At 43.6% G+C, this 19,251-nt stretch overlaps 1 protein-coding gene across 4 annotated transcripts in view; it reads right to left on the bottom strand.

Annotated features, from left to right (window-relative positions):
* Positions 1-322: 322 nt before the first annotated feature.
* The window catches only part of RBBP6 (RB binding protein 6, ubiquitin ligase), a 28,696-nt gene continuing 9,767 nt past the window's right edge, over positions 323-19,251 (bottom strand). For 2 of the 4 annotated variants that reach the window (XM_083872538.1, XM_083872539.1), the window contains 14 exons: positions 15,487-15,531; positions 13,025-13,113; positions 12,814-12,910; positions 12,119-12,258; positions 11,082-11,254; positions 10,089-10,192; positions 9,280-9,653; positions 8,364-8,457; positions 8,205-8,283; positions 8,069-8,114; positions 6,588-6,950; positions 6,140-6,241; positions 3,001-4,746; positions 323-2,317 (listed from right to left, as the gene is read on the bottom strand). In XM_083872538.1, coding sequence (XP_083728664.1) covers positions 745-2,317; positions 3,001-4,746; positions 6,140-6,241; positions 6,588-6,950; positions 8,069-8,114; positions 8,205-8,283; positions 8,364-8,457; positions 9,280-9,653; positions 10,089-10,192; positions 11,082-11,254; positions 12,119-12,258; positions 12,814-12,910; positions 13,025-13,113; positions 15,487-15,531 — 5,025 coding nt within the window. In that variant the 3' untranslated portion in view covers positions 323-744. The remainder of the gene's footprint in view (positions 2,318-3,000; positions 4,747-6,139; positions 6,242-6,587; positions 6,951-8,068; positions 8,115-8,204; positions 8,284-8,363; positions 8,458-9,279; positions 9,654-10,088; positions 10,193-11,081; positions 11,255-12,118; positions 12,259-12,813; positions 12,911-13,024; positions 13,114-15,486; positions 15,532-19,251) is intronic. The other 2 variants (XM_083872540.1, XM_083872541.1) reach the window with 1 other exon arrangement.

Below are 19,251 nucleotides of genomic sequence, written 5' to 3'. Positions count from 1 at the left end.
CAGCACTTCCTCATTCTCCACCAAGGGCAGGTCCTGCCAGTTTTCCCAAAATTAAACCCCTTTGTAAGTTATTTTTTCCCACACAATGGTTCCCAGCAAGCTTTTCCTCTGGCACTACTGTTAGAAACCTGGCATGGTTTGGGTTGAAAGACCATAAAGCCCACCCAGTCCCACCTCTCTGCCACAGGCAGGGAACACCTTCCACTACACCAGGCTGCTCCAAGCCCTGACCAACCTGGCCTTGGACACTTCCAGGAATGGGAAGGATTGATTGGAATGTTCTCTGCTCACACGCAACTCCCACTGGAAATCTCACATTGGGTCATTTACTGAAAATGTTTTTATTGTAATCAAAAAGTGACATAACAGGGCTGTAATGTATTCTGCATTTCACCCGCTGGTATTTGGTAACTGGTACCAGCTGCTTCTGCCAGGCAATTAAAAAAAACCCGAATGTGAGAATCTTCACAGTACAGTAAACTCCACCCAAAATAATTAACGGTGGTTAAAAAGAAGATGCCCCAGCAAAACCTTTCATGTTACATGGTCACAACTCACAATTCTGTACAAAATGTTCACTTTTTATAAAGCTCTGATGTAAAAATCAAATAATCAAGCAGCAATATTTTAAGTGCAGCACAGGGTCTTTCATGTTATTATTTACAACGCTTGAAGTCGTTTACATTTTAACAAAGATCATACAGATGACTTAGTAATTAAGTCATTTTTTCATTATCTGTCGGTTTATGTCGTGACAGATTTCACTTTTTGGTCGTCTTTCTCTTTATCTTTGCTCTTCTTCGATTTTTTCTTCTTGTGTTTGTGTTTTTGGCTCTTTTCCAATTCTGTTTCATTGCCCACATGTTTCTTATGCTTCTTGTGTTTCTTGTGCTTCTTGTGTTTCTTCTTCTCTTTCTTCTTTTTCTTTTTCTTGCTGTCCTGACTCTCCCCTGAGCTGGCACTGCTGCTGTGGCTCCGTGTCTGGCTCTCGGAGGGGCTGTGGCTGCGGCTGCGGCTGACGCTGGGGCTGCTCTGGCTCTGGCTCCTGCCCACTTCGGGCTGCTCGGTGGGAGCCGGGGCTGCCGCCTCCTCTTTCACCTTATCCACAGCCTTTTCCTTGGCCTCTTTGGGCGTTTTCCCCGCAGCCTCCTCGTCCTTTGCAGACACGTTGCTCTCGCTGTCGCTCTCGTTGTAGTCAGGCACGAAGGCGGCCTCGTCGGTCTCGCGGGTGAGGTCGGACGAGAGGCGCGCAGCGCTGCTGGGCGGCGGCTTTGGTTTGGCCGCGCCCTTATCGCTCTGACCCGCCACACTCTCCTTCTCTGCTTTCACCTCTGGCGAGTCCTGTTTCACTGCTGGTTTATTCCCAGCTGGCTCTTTCTCCTTATTGTTCTTCACTTCTGGCACGTGTTTCTCCTTCTCCTTGCCCGGGTTTTTATCCGGAGGTTTGTGTTCCTCGGCGGGGCGCTTGGGGTCGTGCACGGCTTTGTGCTCGGGGGGCTTGCGCTCCCGTGGGGGACTGTAGCTGCTCCTCTTGGCCTCCGCAGGGCCCTTCTTGGGTGGCTCCACACGCTCCTCCCTTGGTTTGCTCTTCTGCACTGCTGTGGAGTCTCTGACACGGGATGGGGAGTCTTTCCTCCGTGCTGATTCACTCTTCTCATCCCTGCGCTTGGAACTCAAATGCTCCCTGCTGCCATCATGGTCAGACTTCTTGTCTCGGTTGGGAGTGAAGTCCTTTGCAGCAGAGCCACGGCCACTATCGTGCTTCTCTGAAGATCTGCCATCTTTGGAAGATTGAGATACAGTTTTTCCATTTCCTTGTTCAGCTGCACGTTCTGAGTGCTCCTTTTCTGGCTGAACACTGCTCTTCCTTTTCTCAGAACCGTCCTTGTCTGACAGAGAATGATCCCGGTCTTTGGTTTTACCTTTTTCACTCAACACAGAACTTTTTGAACTCTTGGCATCGTGTTGGGTGCCTTCATAACTCGTCTCCTTTGCAGATTTCTGTGTCTTCTCCAGAGGCTCTGTCTCCTTTTCAGTGTGTTTGAGAGGGTTTGGTGCCTTTGCACTCACAGGTTTGATAACACTGGTGGGTTTTCCCATAGCTGGGGGCATCTGGGTGGTGGATTTGATGTCTTCCTCTTCAGACTCAAAGTCATCTTTATCCCACTTGGACTGAGGGACCTGGATCATGATAATGACATCCTCAGCAGGGGCTGTTATGTCATTGTTATACTCCTCCAGGGTCTTAATGACAGTTCGTTTGGTGTCTGGCTTCTCCTCAGGCTTCCTGACAGGGCTTCCCCCAGTGGAACTCGTGCTAGGAGGAAAAACATGGACATTAGTAACGGGATGCACAAACAGACAGCTTTGGGAACGTTTTATAAACTGGCTTGTGTTTCAATTCTAAATTCTCAGCATTTTCCTCAAGGATATTCAATTAAAGGAACAGACAAGAGAAAGGCTGAGTCCACTGGCTGAGATTATGAGCAATCAATTAATTTAGTATCTTGCTACTATACATTTAATTAATAAAGACACAAGATTATCAGATTGGAGACTGTCTGATCTGGTAATTCCTTCATGTCCTATTTCTCCCAGTGGCAGATAAATTAGATATCCATTCTTCTTTCAACATGAAAGCAAGCAATTATAAAGAGGTACAGACAGGCAAGGTTTTGTAAGTTTTATCCTCATGCTTCAGTTCTTCCTTAGAAAAACTGGTATTTTAGAAGTTTTTTAGATTACCAAGACACTATCTTAAGTCTTCAACAATTGTCTTGTGTTTGCATCACCAGTGAATTAACCCTACCAGCTTCCGTACAGTACAAACTGCTGTTTTCCTTAACAATACCTGAGTTTAACCCAAGTATAGTTTCATAAGGAAGACCACAGAATATTCCCTCATTTAGCACAAATTTAGCTGTTCCTTTCCTCAGGCATCATTGAGAATTGGAGAGGGGGAGAAGGAAAGAAAGAAAAGGAAAATAACTGCTGAGGTACCTTGTGTAATCCACAAGAGTCGAGCTAGCGCCGTCAGCTGCCGTCACTTTCCTCCTTGCTTTTCCCTTTGCCTTTTCTGCTTTAACTTTGCTGCTGCTGGGCTCAGGTTTCTCCACAGCTTCTTTTCCAGGTGGCACGTTTTCTCCGCTCACTATCTTTTTTCCAGTTTCTCGGTTAAGTTTAATCTTTTTGGACGGGTTGTTTAGAAAAGCAGCTTTATCCTTTTCTGGTGTCCGCTCTCCTTTCTCCCCCTCGGGCTCAGCCTTCCCCTTGGGCGACGTTTTCAGTTCTGCAGTTTCGGCTTTAGAGGCCTTTGCAGAAGTGGCTTCATGTTCTTTATCAGCCTTTTCCTCTGCCTTTCTTTTCCTTTTCTCAAGTTTGGCATCGGAAAGTTTGCTTTTCTCAGCAGGTTTTTTTGATTTATCCTCCTTGCTGGAAGGCTTCTCTGCCTTGGCTTCTTTAGGGTGTTCCTTCTTTGCCTTCTCCTCCTTGGCTGGTCTGGTTTCTGGGTGATCCTTTGCCACTTTGGGATGAGCCTTCCGTGGTGTACCAAGAGCCTTCTCATCCTTCTGAGAGGAAGAGGCTTTAACACTGTCAGTCTTTGGCAGCTCTTCCTTGACTTTTTTCACAGGAGGTTCTGTTCGAGGCGATTTCTCACGATCGGGGTCCACCTTTTCCTGGGAAGCTTTAGGTGGTTTTGTCACATTGTCCTTCTTCGGAGCAGCCGCTGCTTCCACTTTCCGCTTTGTTTTCTCAATCTTTGCTTTTGGCTTATCCTTCTCTTTTTTCTCCTTTTCAGACACTGGTTTGAAAGCAATGGAATCCGCTTCCATGGGCTCATCCCTTACAGGGGTGGCATCATCCCTGCTTGGCAGCATGAACAGAGAGTCTGTTTTAGCATCTTCTGTTGGAACTGGCTCTCTTGGTTTTCTTGCCCCTTCTAACAGCTCAACGTTGGGAAATCCTTCATTTTCATCTCCTTTTCTTCTCTTCCGGTGTTTTTTATGCTTATTGCCTTTGCCATCTCCCAGTGGATTTTCCACCTCCTTCTCTTTTGATTTTGTAGGATCTTTGATGCCATGGCTCTCTCTCCCAGGCTTTTCAGGGTAGTTTCCAGCTACATTACGATTCCTGTGGCTCTGCCCAGCGGGATACTCCTCCCTCCGTCCCCGAGCATACGGAGAATTCTCTCGTCTGGTCCCAGGCGGGCCAAACCTTTCCGGAGAGAAGTTCTCTCTGTTCACCGGAGGCCGTGGCTGAGCGCCCACGGCGTAGCCCTTGTAAAACTTCTCATACCACTCTCTGTAGTTCCTCTCCCACTCTCTGTACCTCTCCTTCTCAAAGGGGTCCCTGAAGTCCACCGAGCGGCCATAGTAAGCTTTCATGTCGTAGGGGGGCACCTCCCTGTAGCGGTTGAAGTACTCGCGCTCGGCGTCGCTCTGCGGGACGGCACGTTTGGTGGGGGACTGTCCGCGGAACACCGGGGACCGGGAGCGGGAGTGGTAGCGCCGGTACGGGGGTGAGCGGGAGCGGGAGCGGTGGTAGCCGTGGGACCGGGAACGGGATCGGTAGTTCCGACTCTTCCCTTTGCCTCGTCTCTGGTACGGCGGCGACCGCGAGTAGGAGCGGGAATGGGAGCGGCTGAAGGAGCGCGAGTAGGAGCGGGAGCGCGACGAACCTGAGCGTGACTTGGAGTAGGTGTACGAGCTTCTAGAGTAGGATGAAGCACTATAGGGAGACTTGGACCTTAAAAAAACACAACACAAAAAAAAATATGGATGAAGTTAATTCCAAACAGTCATTCTCCTCAAATATTTTCCTCCCACATTTATTTTTTTCTTTCCTGTCCACATGCTTATGTCAAAGCTTCTTTCAGCTGCTGACATAAAGCTACTGCAAATTGAAGAACTTGATAACACGTAAAAGTTTCTGCTCACAAGACAGAACAGCTGCTGCTTTGTTAGTGTCAGAACACAGAGAAGGGTCAGTCTACTTCCACTCACTCTATCACATGAGCTACCAGAGCTACAGACAGATTTCAGGTGGTTACACTGGCCTCTACTGGTACAGGAACACGCACATTTGTCACTACTTGGCAACCACATGCAGTGCAAATAATTTTTGTTGCAGTAAGATGCAAAAAGAACAAATCTGAGTGGCTACAGTGCAGAATCACATCGAGAAAACACCACGTAGCCTGAAGACAGCAAAGCCCAATGTTAAAATGCCAGCTTGGTCTAGTTAACGTCACTCTTTTTTGGGAATTTGGACAGAATGCACAATCCTAATACTGCAAAGGACCTATAGACAGGCCTATGAAATCCACACTGCCAGGCAGGTGTCCCAAAAACGTCCTGCACATCCCTCCAGCTCTAACCAAAGCAAGTGACTGCATTGCAAGGAAAATCCCATCTAAAAGCTCCTATCCTCAGTCTAGTCACATGCCCCAGTGCCACGACTCTGGGAAAGCTCCTGACAGCACTGCTAACAATCACTCCTGCCCAAGGGATTTTTGGGGACAGAAAACAGCAGCTACCCTCAGGTTTTTCTTCTACTATTTTTAATGAATCATTTCACATGATTCCTATGTTCATTAGCATCATTCCTCCTCTCCAAGTCCCTCATCAATTTCAGGTTTCCTTACAAATAAGTCTGAGCTTTTAATTCCCAAGAAAAATTTAACCATGTCACCCAAAAGTGAAAGCCCCCAGTCCACGTTCAAACATCTCATGTATCCACATGAGATGGACAAAAGCAGAAATGAGGATGATTTCTCTCACCTATCTCCTCCAGACTGCTTGAACTGCTTGGTTACAATCAGAATAGCAAGACACTGAAAATACAGGCCTTACAGCTATTCTGTTCCTGGCCTCCTCAGGGCTGTCAGGTAGTGAAGGACACCACTGCAGAGACACCTTAGCAAGACAGACCCTTAGCGCTCCTTCGTGCCTGCTGCCCAATGCTAATTCAGTCACCTGCAATCTCTTGCCACACTGGAGCCAATAACCTGCACATGACACTCTTGTCACTGCTCATCCCTCAATCATCCAATCCATCTAACGACAGGGAGGTGGAGTGGAACTCCTCCTGATTCCTCTAGACAATCTGCTTCTCCATTACGGACATGTAAAGCAGTTACCTGGAAAACGAACGCCTACGCTCCTTTTGAATCTTTTTATATTCCATCAATTCCTTAGCAAAATCATTTGTAAACTCATCAAGTTTGGACTTTTTCTTTTCCCTGTTAAAATAAGTTTGACCTTTATTACAATTATAGTTTGACCTTTATTACAAAAGACATCAAGAAACAAAACATGGCCAATATGAGAAAATGTTTACTGCATGCAATGCAAAAGGTGAACATCCTACTTAAGCAAAAACAGTTCCTACAAGTTTTAGGAAAAGTTCTAGAATTACATTTGTCTCGGTTTAGCTTTGCATATTTACCATCTGCAATGAAAAAGTATATTGGAAGAAACACTATGTCACTTTTGCTAGGTCAGATGCACTTTAGTGTAACCGCAGTCCAATACGCTCCCCCGATACAGACACAAAAACAAGGCAATGTTAGCGAGCCAAATACTTACTCCTCTTTAAGCCTCCGTTGCTCTCTGTAAAACTCCTCCCTAGAGAGAGGAGGTGCTTGTGTCGTTGGGATGGTGTTTGAATGAGCCGCTGGCACTGCTGTTGGGACCCAAGCTGATGACATGTTTGCAGGAGCTGGGGGATATCCGGGAGGGGGGACAGTGTACCCAGCGGATGGAGGCTGCCCAGGTGGAAACTGAGGAGGAAACTGTGGTGGTGGTACCCCCGGAGGAAGAGGAAGAGCATGGGGTGGTGGAGGATACAAGGGAGGTGGAGGCACAGGCACAAAGACTGGTGCTGATGCTGGCAGTGATGGGGCCTGAGTCCTTTGGGCACGGTCACTGTGCGGGCGTCCTCGATTTGAACTTTAAAGAAACCCAAAAACACGTGTCACTGTTTGTCACAGCCTGCCCTGAGCGTACAGAGGAAAGCGAAGCGGCAGCACGGCGGGAGCACTCCTGGTTTTCACTGGTCTCCGGCTTTCTGTTCACTCGAGACTACACTCAGTCCTGGAGCCTCATACTTGCCTTGCACATCCTGGCCCCAGCAGCTCCCTCAGCCTTCTCGCCTTACTGAGCTTTGGGACTGTGGGTGAGGCTGCCATGAGACCCCCATCTCCCATGAGCCAAGCACCCAGTGCTCCTTGCCCCTCCTGGACACACCTTGAGCTCCGCACTCCTGAGTCTCCAAGCACTGTGCAGGAATTAACTCACCTCTCAGACCTCTCCTAACCTCTCCCACATCTGTTTCCTGAGCTCCTGCCTCATGATGTATTTGGCCTGTTCTTGTCCCTGAATTGTTTTTTCTCTTGTTTACTGGATTTGAGATTTTAGATAACCTGGGGGATGGATCCTGGATTTTGCTTTGATTTATCTTTCAGACTTTATAAAAACAATGACCCTTACAGCCTGGCTATAACGAATCTCTAACAAATAAAGAACTAATTTGAGACTGTGATAACAGATAAACAGGCTCCTCTCTAATGAGAAAAAGCAGCTTGGCACTTTGAGATGACTAAACTAGAGAAATACAAAACTCTCATAAAAATAATAGCCTCTAATTTTTCAATAATTTGCTCAACCAATATCAACTAAGTTGTTAAAGAAAGAATGTTGGAGGGTGATTCCTACCGGGAAATCAATTTCTTCAGCCCTATTCAGTCAGCAATCAAAAGGGTGCTTTTCCATCTGATCTTTTAATTACATTTAATTTTTAGATGTATTTTAGGTTTCCCAAAAAGTGTTCATTATTCAGAATCTTCTTTTCAATTATGTACTGGAGTTTTATTTTTCAATAATCTGACTGTAAGCATAGGTCCCCTTTGTTAAAGCTAATTTAAATTAAGCCACTTGAAAATTAATTACCACTTGAATTCTCCACAACTATTATTTCATTATAAATCAGCTGTTGTCTAAGTGATGTGTTACAGATTAATATAACCAGTTACAAGTAGTAATACATTAAATTTCTGTTGAATACTTACAGTTCCCAGCCTGGCCTGCGAAGTGCACCAGCTCTCATTGGATGACCTTTTGCAGCAGGGACAGGAAAAAAAACAAAACCCAGTAAGTATCTGAAGACAACTTTTTGGACAAGGTTCTAAAGTTTTAGTTTCTTACCAGTTGTGGGTATTGATTGTCCTTGAGGGCCCAGAAGACTTGGTATCGCTGGTTGTCTCAGCACAGGAACCTGATAGCCCTTGGGAATAAATGCAAACAGTCACAAAATAAGCTCTACTAGAATGTAAGAATCATTGTATGCGTTGAAATAAAATTTACCTTCTCCTCCAACAAACTGCTGATTGACAAAGGGGAAGATTTGGAAAGCTCAGCAGCAGTCATCAGAGCAGGAGGCAAAACAGCATCGGCATCACTGTAAAAACAACACATTTTTATTATTGAAACACTGCTTTGAAGTGAAATATATTTTGAAATATAAAGTTCAAGATGAGAAAAGGCTGATTTTACTAAATGAAAAGATATTTAAAAATAATCTTCACCAGATTTACACCTGTGAAGTTGGCAAGCTCCAGAGGAACCACTGCTGAGGAGTCTAGATATTGGCATTTAGAGAGGAAGCTCTCTGGAAAAATATTTGATTAAGCAGCACTTGAAAGGATGAGAATCCATATAAGCCATGCACTGAACCTCAGCTTTGGAAGATGCAAGAACTGAAATTCCATTATAAAATGTTTCTGTGCTCCTCTGAATTGTGACTCTTGTACTGATGGCACAGCTGAGCCTGGTAGCCCTCTGGACACACTGGCTCTGTGCATCCAAGGCAGCATAGTTAAAGGATGTAACCCCAAACACTGGTACAGATTTTTGCATGAAAATATTATTTCCTCAGTACTAAAGAGAAATTAATGAGATTTTAAGGGCTGATGGAACTAAATGGCTACTCTAGGAATGGCTGTCCACTTCAGATCAAAGCCAGTCCCTCCTTCAGGGCAAACCTGTGCTGAAAGACTGGTAAGGGAACCAAACAGAAATATTGCCAAGAAAATTCTTGTATGAGGTGCTTGTTCTATTTACTGAAGTGTCCTCATTCCAAGTAAAAACAGACCCACAACTTCCACAGTGACCTGCAGCTGTCACTAATGATACACAGGGTGCTAGCTGTGAAACTGGAGAAAAATCTAACCTAAGCACATTGATTTCTTTAGCATTGTTGTGGATCTCCAGATCTCCTTACCGGAAAGGTCCATCTGGCTTTTCCCCGCGGAGAGAGAGGGACACAGCTGGAGGGAGATCAGAGACAACCACAGAGGAGGGATTGACGGGCAGCCCAGCTGCCATGGACGGCCCGGGGCCCAGGGAGGAGAGGGCAGAGCGGGAGGCCAGGGAGGCCAGCGGGATCATCAGCGGGTCCTGCTGCCGGGCCATGGCCGGGCGCATCAGCGGCTGCAGGGTGCGCGTTATCGTCTGCCGCATCAGGGGCGGCGGTGGGGGTGGCGGTGGTGGAGGCAGTGGCTGCTGCTGCTGCTGCTGTTGTTGCTGCTGCTGCTGCTGCTGAATCTTACGGAGCCTTTTTGTGTAACCAGTTTCATTTTTGAAGTTGTTAACAGCCTAGAGGTAAGGGAACATGTTTGAAAAGGTGATAATGAACTTCGGTAGAGATATGAACAAAAGCATCCCTACAGAAAAATCACTGTGTGTTCCTCTAAGTGCTATTTATCCTAAACCAACCAACACACAGCTGTGAACACATCCCAAACTCTGGTATCAATGACTGTACCTCAGAGTCTCTGGATTAAAAGTACTTTGCTGTTAACACCCAATTTGAAAGTGAAGACATCCCATTAAACATGAGTGTGTCCTGAATTTGCCAGATTGTCTCTAATGAGCCATAGGCTTCTGTAAAAATAGATAATGTATTTGAAATGTAAACTTAGCCTTGTTGAGTTCAGCCTTGCTTTAGGAGATCTAAATGAATACTTTTGTCCCTTCCAGCTCTTTACAAATAGATTAAACAAAGAGTTGAGGCTAAAGTCACCACGTTACCTGGCGCAGAAACTTGTTGGCAATTAAAGCATCAGGAGAAACATCTGTCTGATGGCAGGTAGGGCATGTGTGTTCCTCAGACTCCAGTAGTGCTGTTCTAATACCTGAGAATAATTAGAATATTAAAGTAGTTTATAGCCAAACTAAGTAAGCTTTTTTGCTTCTCATTAATTACAAAAACAAGCATATGGTTAATGGTGAAATATGCTCTTGAATGGAAAGCCTGAAGCCGTAAATGTTCTATAGTGCAAAAAACTGGCAGAGGTTGCCCAGAGAAGCTGTGGCATCCCTGGAAGTGTTCAAGACCAGTTTGGATGGGGCTTGGAGCAACCTGGGCTAGTGGAAGGTGTCCCTGCTCATGGCAGGGAGGCTGGAATGAGATGAGCTTTAAGGTTCCTTCCAAGCCAAACCATTCTGAAATTCTAAAACAATTTCTAGCATACAGCAGAGGGTTGATATTTCACTGTGGTAATACACAAAGATGCAGAACAGACTGGCACGTGACATCTCAACTGGTCTTTTTTCCACTCTAGTACAGCAAGAAGTTGTTCCATGTTAATGAATAAAACACATCCCAAAAAACCACAAGGAGGTTTGAGTTCTGAAGGTTTTAACTAGTTCTAGGGAAGAATGTGGATGAAATGCCTCAATGCCAGCTCTTTGGGCAGTAAGTGCCCAAAGTTGGAGACATAATTCTGTGTGAGGGGAAAGGGCTTTGGACAAAATAAATGCATTCGATATCTAATAAAGTAACCACCTGCACTAACATGCACTCCCCTCATCCTCTTCCTTCTGCAGGCAAAGAGGATTTAACTAGAAACTTAAGGAGGTAAAAAAGCTTTCCACCTCATCTACACAAGAAGAATCTTTCCCTGTTCAGGACATGCTGAAGTATTCAACAGAACTAACACAGCAATTTCCTTATCTCCTATTTCTGCTCTCAGAAGATCAAATTTGATGTTTGGAATTAACAAATCTGGCAGTAACACTTACATTCATCACAGTAACTGTTTCCACAGCAGGGAATAACAACCGCATCTGTCATTATATCCTTACAAATGAGACACAACAGCTCATCTGGAATAGGATCATCTTCTTCTGAGGAGGAGGATGGCTCCTCGGGTAGGAAGGGAGGCTTCTCCTTCTTTCCTATAGCATAAGCTTCCCTGGAAGTGGCATGGGGAAAGCAAAAGAAAGAAGTTAAAGGGAAAACTCTTCCAAGCTTTGAATTTTATCAAAGAAAAATAATATGTGGAATAATTCTCCCTCTCCATTGGCCTTCCTAAACACAGCTATTTAGTTTAAACCACTTTTCTACAGCCCTAACACAAGCAGAGGGAGGGAGGAATTCTCCTGCAGAACTATCCCGTTCATTGGATCAACTAAGAAATCAGTTCAGACTAGAAAACTATTTGACAGCTCATATCAGGTAAAATGAATCCCAGCTCTCCTTTGCCAGAGGCTAAATGTAAATTGGAGGCTCAGGATAAAGCTGGTCTCCCAGTTACTACATTTTCTAACTGAAAGAAGTTTGTGTTACAGCTTCCAAAACAAGGACATCCAGGAGAGAAAATCAGAAGGGATACCAAGCGTATTTTAGAACAGCCATTGTACTCAGCATACACAACTGTTTTCCTAGTTTAAAGCAACAGGAAAACTTGAGCCTGCTTCACAGGGAGGGAGTCACAGTCCAATAGCTGCTTTATTACATTTTACAGGAAATTTTTGAAAGACAAACTAGAAGCAAAATGAGCTCCCAGAGAGAACACTCACAATCACAAATGCTGCTGAAATGTTCTGCAGAAATAGTCTCAGCACACCCCACATTTAACCAGCTCCCAGGGCAGTGAGCACCAGGACCCCCATTTTAATGTCAGGCAACATCATGGATTTTAAAGCTGTGATCCAACGCCAATGCTTTCTCCCCACAATTCCAGATGCTGGCCAATGTGGCTGCACCACCACTTGTGCATTTCCACCTGGTTTCTCCCATTCCCTTTCTGGATCAGTCCAGCCAATCCCATACTTACGCATCTATGGTTGGAATTGCATATTTCCCAGTGTTGGTCAGCATGGCACCCTTTGTGTTGGGGTCCTTCACCTCCATCATAAAACTTCTTGGAATTCCTGTGCTTTTTTTAATTCTGGGAACAGACTCGAAATTTTTGTCCTGTTAAGAAATGCAGACATATCTCAAGGTCCACAGTGAAAATGAGATTTCAGTGACTATTTTAAGCACAAAAACCTTTAACCCTCTCCTCTTACCTAGTGTAAGGGTTGTTGGACTAAAACACTCTTTTCCCTACACGAATGCAGCCAGGATGTTCCAGAGGCCAAAGCAATGTTTTGAACTAACTGACATTCTTTGGCTTAACTACAGGTTCCTTGAGGGTGAAATCCCCCAAACTTGCTCCTTCTCCAAAGGGCAATTCAGGAGGGAGCTGGATTCAGGGCTTGGAGAAACTTATTTTGAGATATATCAAGCTATACACAGAGGTTCACAGAAAAAAGATATATGGGAATATTTGGTGCCTCTGATGTACTGAAAAAAAAAATTTTACAATTCCAAGTTTTTCTTGAATCCAAAGGGCTCTGCAACACTGCTATGTAACCTCTGTATTTCACACCAAAAGACACAATGCTTACAGTGAGTATTCACATTTGTTATGTGACTCTCCAGACAAAAATTAAAAACTGAGCACCCCCTAAGTCCCCCAAGCCTTACCCCATTTGTTGGACAGTTCTTTATGTAGTGCCCAGGTTTGCCACAGCGAAAGCAGGTGTACGAGGGTGGAGGTGGCCCCACGGGTTTCTTCATGTAACTACAAGTTTTTGGGGAAAAAAAGGAAAAGAGATTCATGCATCTCTCTTGTTCAAAATAAACCATCTCTACAATTTTTACATCAAAGAACGAGTTTCACATTAGCAACACTTACTTGACTGGATCATATTCATGGCCAGACTGTGTCATCATAGCTTTTATTTTATCCTCCTCGGAAGCATTGGCTTCAGCCAGATTGGCAGTCTGTGCAACAGGTAATTATTTGACACACACATTAGAAACACATTTAAGCCCACGCAGCCCAAGACAACACCACTCATCCAATCCTGTAAAGAGCAGCACTACACTAGCTGAGCTTGCATGAGAGCAGCTGCTTATACCAAACAGATTTGTGCTGAAGATGGTCTGGGGAGTCCTTATGCCATGACATGATGTTTATGTGCCTGAGAACCTACTAGAAAAGAGCACTCTTGGGCACTCAAACCTTAGGCTCTGTTTGTACCTTACAGCAAGACTTGTGTAACCAATCCAATTTCCTTCAAAGGACTGAAGCTATGTGTAGATAAATAACAATATCAAGTATTTTTTCGCTGATTTTTAAGCTCCAGACTATATGCAGGAGAAGCTCTCCACTGGACAAGGAATTAAGATGGATACAAGCAGCATTATTTACATTTTGCAGTATTAAAAGGACACAGAACTGCAGAGGTGGGGCAGTTAGGTTTGCTTGCTGAAACTCAGCTTCAGACAAACACATATTAAAAAAACCAAAGGATTTTACACTCTCAGCAAGGCAAAATTCTTTTCAGCAGAAATTTGCACAGTAGGAGCTGCAGGCAGTCCAAACTGCATCTTCTCCCCTCCTAATTTCTTCCTGTGAAGTGATTTAAACTACAGTGAAGATAATCTGCAGTTTTCCAGTTGACTATGTCCTTTTAACACACAAACTGTAATATAAACCTTCTGCACAACTAGATTCTTCAAATTACTGAAGCCAGCTGATTTTTAAGTCATATTTATTCAAATGTTTTTATTACACACTAGTCCAGATACAAGCAGGGTCTAAGGGAGTGACTGTAAATGACTTGGGCCTTCAAGCACCTATCACTCAGCTCAAGCACTCATGGTTTGGTTTTGTATGCATTCATTCACAAAAGCAACCAACTAGTTTCAACATTTTATTAAATGGTTGTTTCATATACACAGTGTTTCTCCACAGTAACAGAATCCGGATCGCCAACTATGAAATCATTTCCAGTAACAGTTACAGAAAGCTTTACAGATAATACTTGACTAATTTGTTTGAACCCAAACGGTTTACAAAACACATCCAAAAGCCACAAAACATTAGTAGGAATAGACCAAAATTCAAATATGGCATTTCATACATAGTAATAATCACCAGAGAACTGTTAACACATTGCCTCCGTGCTGAGCCGGGCTGCACTAGAGCCATTAGAGGGAGTAACAGTGCTGAGCCACTTGGTGTCACCTTCCTGCATTTTTCTGAAATACCTAAATATCCTCAAAAGCTTAAATGTGTACCCCCACCCCTTGGACAGCTTTGCATATTTTAGAGTAAAACTTCAAATGAGGTTACAGACCTGAGGACACATTTAGGGACAGCACTAATGGGGACCAATTCTTTGGGTGGCTACCTTCCAAACTAGAGATATTTATATATGTAATGGGTTTGGGGTTTTTTTGCCAAATGTATACAATTTAATTTCTGTAGTGAAGGGAGGAAAAGTTACCAGTGGGAAGAGATTTCTTTTTATTAGAAATGAACTCCAGTCTTTATCTTGATGACAAAGAACTAGCTGCTCTGCCTCAGACCCTGCCTACTCTACAGCCTGTAGCTTTAGGGACTGGTGGTTGAGCACTTGCCTGTCCACACAGTGCAGTCACTAGTGCTTTCCCAGACAAATTACACATTGGTGAGCAAAAATGCAAGCAGTTCCCGAGCAAAACATGGCATTACAACAGTTTCAAAAGGTCACAGCTGCTCAGATGCCACACATACACATTGGTATATTCCTATAAACAATGAGGTACATTTACACAATTTACACAGTCTGCGTTCAAACAAATTAGATCGGGTTGTCCACTGTATAGATCCCACAATTTATGAATTGTGCAGCATTCAGAGAATGGGTCTGTAACTATGACTAGGGGTTCAAGAATAGCCATGCAATTGTCCATGGTACAGAACCGCTTCTCTTGTGGCTGGTCACACCCCCCTGGAATGTCCATAATTTACAGCCAATTAAATTCTTCTGTACAAACTGGGTTAGTTTCCAACGCAAAATTAATGAAACGTATGAAAAACGGTAAAACAGCTTCTGAAGAGCTTCTTCTTTGTGTCTTGAGGATGAGTAATACTGCAACATTATGCTGAGGCTGATAAGGTACTCCCCTTCTATCTTCCCAAACTGAGAACTACTCTTTACAGGATAGTATCAAAATATACACACATTTTAAAGTAAGTACTTTTAAGTTAATAAAAATTGAAAGGGGCTTTCCAATGACAACAGTTATTCCCTTATAGATCACAGTATCAATTTAAAAATAGGAAGCAAACACTTTTTTAAGTATTTGACAAGAATATATATATACCTTAGTAAGCTGGGCCAGAGAAATAGATGCAGAAGAGTCATCAATCTGTTCACAAAAAATTAAACACATATTCAAGTTCTACAGTCAAAACACAGCAACAGCTATAGCCTGAATCTCTGCACTATATCCCCCTGAGTGTCACCCAAAAGAAATCCCAACCCAGTGTCATTTGTATTTATTCAAAACAAAGTCCAAATCTATGATGGCTTAATAAAATCTACATGCTCATGAGAAGAAATTTAAATAACCAACCCCAATGGAGATCTACTTATTGCTCAGAATATCTCAGAGAGGGACCTCTCTCAAAAGGGTAAGGAAGCTGTCAATTTTCAGCTAAAAAGGAATTTTAAAAAATTAAATTTAATTGAGGAAGAAGTATCAATCCAGGTAGCATAATATTAGTGTAGTTTGTAAATCAATCAGTGAATGCCTCATCATTTCTATATGCACACAGTGATGATTTTGTGAACCCACATCTGCCTGTGAGAATGAAGGTCATCCCCAGCAGCCCCAAAACACACACACACTGCCCCTTCTGTCAGTACCCAAATAAACCCAAATAAAAACCCGTCTAAAACAGCAGCCACAACCTGCCACTTTGGAGAAAAACCAACTGCTCAAATCATTTATATAAAGGTGTTTATAACAGAGTAGACTATAAAAATTGAGAAAACTAATTTCTTGTATGATACTAGACCACAGGCCCTGCCACCCACATCAGTGAGAATTTAGATGACTCCTTGCAATCAGACCAAACCTGATCTTTAACAGCAGCCCAGAGCTAAAGGAACAAAGGAAAGTGCAAAGCGTACTCTCGATGATAAAAACATGGATTGAGAGCACAAGCCTGGAATTTCTGCCTCCACTTTTCTCCTCCCAGCTGCCCATGGAACAGCTCTCAGAAATGACATCCTCAGGCTGGAGGCCAGAGAGCTACTGCTGAAGAGAAGTTTAGCCACAAGTAAAAAGGTTAACTCGATCTAGTTCCTTCTGCAGCATACTGAATTATATCATGCCATGAGCAGCACTTGAGCTAGCACAACAGTACCAGAAAGACACTTGAATCACTGATTACATCTAAATTGCTCAAAAATGTAAAATAAAATTTCACAATGTGAACTGAACAGCTCTCCAGGAAGTCACTTAACGGGGCAGCAAAGAGATTAAAACCTTTCCTTAAAAAAGGTCTTGTCCTTTACTACCTAATGTAACAGAGAATTTGAGGGAACCAGTTTTAGCAGACTGGGAAAAAGTATTTCCATGCACAAGATGATTCCTCACACCACTAAATTGTTCCTCTTCTGTGTTTTCAGGAAAACACAAACAGCATTCCTGCATTACTAACTAAAGAGTTCTTGAAAATGTGTCTTTGGAGAGAAACACGGAGACCTAGACAAGAAAACCATCAATCTTCTGCAAGTCTTACCCCAAGATCCATCTTTCCTTCCTTCCAGGATGCTTTGTACCTAATTCTGTTCAAAAGGTCTGCACAAGCATTTTGAAGCTTCACGCTCCATATGCCACGTGAAAAAGCAGGCCAGTGTTCTCTCAGGGCAGGCACAGCTATAATTTTGTGGCTTTTTCAGAAACAAACAAGAAATTAGGAAAGCTCTGGTGTTAAATGGTCTAGTACTGACCAGGAACTGAAATCCAACAGTTAAACTATTAATTCTTTCCTCTAGTTTTTTAGGAAGCTGCTATTATACAGTCTGCAGGCAAGAGTCTAATTTCTTAAAGGAGGCAATACTGAACAGCTACCAAAAGCAGCAAACAAATAATTAATGCACTCTTCAGTGCCTTTGCCCATGGCCATCTTTCAACCATCCTACACTTTTGCCATTTTTCCCTTTTTAAATTTCTACAGAAGTATTTCCTGGCAGTCCCTCAAAACTGTCAAGTAGAAACAACATCTCTATAAATTTGTAGTCGACCCTAAGATAACACTGCAGAAGTATTGTTAAAAAAAACCCAAAATACAACCCAGAAAAATAACCCCCAAACCCTAAAGTCAACAGCCAAGGTTTTAACCCCCATGTGGTGCAGCAGACTGAACAGAAACTGACAGGAAGCCAAGTGGGTGAGGGGACAGGAGAGAGGAGGAGAAGGCTGCTCTCACTGCTGGGGTGCTACACTGAAATGACAGGGCTGCCCCAAAGCCAGAGCTCAGCCAGGGAGGCTCAGCTGTGCCCGGGGGCACTAAACCAAAGAGCTCGGCCCCTGTGCAGCCTCCAAAGAGCCCCAAGGCACCCAGACACTGCCCCACACCCTGGGCTTGGCTGTGCCAGGGGTGGGATGGCAGCTGGCAGAAAAGGGTGACAATGAAAAGATATGAAAAATAAGCGGCTTTTGTGCATCCTTTAAAAAAAGAAAACTGATTTTAACTTTGCAGCTTCAGTCTCCATCAATAGCTGATAAGATTCCTAGTGATTTACTCCAACTGCACAAGACCCAGCTTCTACTCTGAAATATATGCAGAAAAATGTGTGTTAAAAAAAAAAAAAAAAAAAAAAAAAGGACAAACAATCCCCCACACCAAGACCTGAGTTAGCCTTAAGGATAAACTATTTGTCTCCAGCCCCAGAAGCTGCAGAGGCTGCAGGGCTTTTCCAGTGGGAGAGGGCCTGTACAGACGGATGCAAGGCTTCCACCCTCCCAGACCAGGGACAGTCAGAGAACACCAGGGAATGGCTTTGCTTTGCTTTTCCTTTCCTGCTGTTAGTTCTCACTCACACTGTCTTCCCTCCCACTCTGCGATTTTTCCTTTTTTCTTTTTGACACATCTACATTAGCTTATGGTAAGATGCTACTGAGCAATGTAATACAGACATGCCAGGGAACACACGAGGCTAAAAGAATGTTAACTTTATTTATGAACATGTGGTTTGTGTTTATACACATGCTAGTAAACAAAAAGAAAAAGAACTGTTTTCAAGAAATAAAACCCCATCTGAATTAGATCAAATACTATAAACGTGGTTTACATAAATGCATTACATTAACTGCTAGGGTCACTGGGCCAGTTCAACTAACTCCAACTCATAATGAGAGGCATTCATCTCCAAAAGGAATTGCAATCAATCAGCAATAGAATTATGGATGTTACATTTAGTGGTTTTAGACCTACACACAGCAAGTTTTCAATTTGAAGTTGATTGTTTCCATGGGAACAAGAAGCTGTATTCTTCCCAGAACACAGCCTCACAGTTCAGGAATTTCTGGATTAAATTATCCTAATAGCTGATCAAGTGATCAGAACCAATGATCCAGGGTTAGTGTAATGCCTCACACCAGTCTAGTGAAGGAGAAGCAGTTATACTTAAAATAAAGGTAAAAAATAAACCCCACCAAATAGTACTTTGATACTCTAAGGACTATTGGAAAAGCACAGTTGCACACAGTACTGACCCAAGTGAAACACCAGGATCTAGCCCATCCCCAGGCACGGATTTCCGTGTGGGATTATATGTTAGCAGTAGTACAAGTGTTTGCAAACCTGAAGGAAAATACTGCCCTTTTCCAAATGTGAATTCCAAGTGGTGGTATACTAAAGAAAGGCTTAACGTTTGGGAATTACAGCAGCAGCCAGCCCCGGAGTCACCCAGACCCAAAAATGTGCTGCAGGCAGAAGTTAAGAAAAGTGACAGGGATTGCACCCTCAAATGCCCCAGGCTATAACAGGGTGCCAAAATTTGTGTTACATTTGCAGACAAACTGTTGAACTAAACTGCTTCACCAGATAAAGGGGAGAGATCAAATGCAGAACTT

This window comes from Zosterops lateralis, assembly GCF_965231275.1.
Source record: "Zosterops lateralis genome assembly, chromosome: 15".
Taxonomy (NCBI): Eukaryota; Metazoa; Chordata; class Aves; order Passeriformes; family Zosteropidae; genus Zosterops; species Zosterops lateralis.
This window is presented reverse-complemented; position numbering and strand designations above follow the sequence as displayed.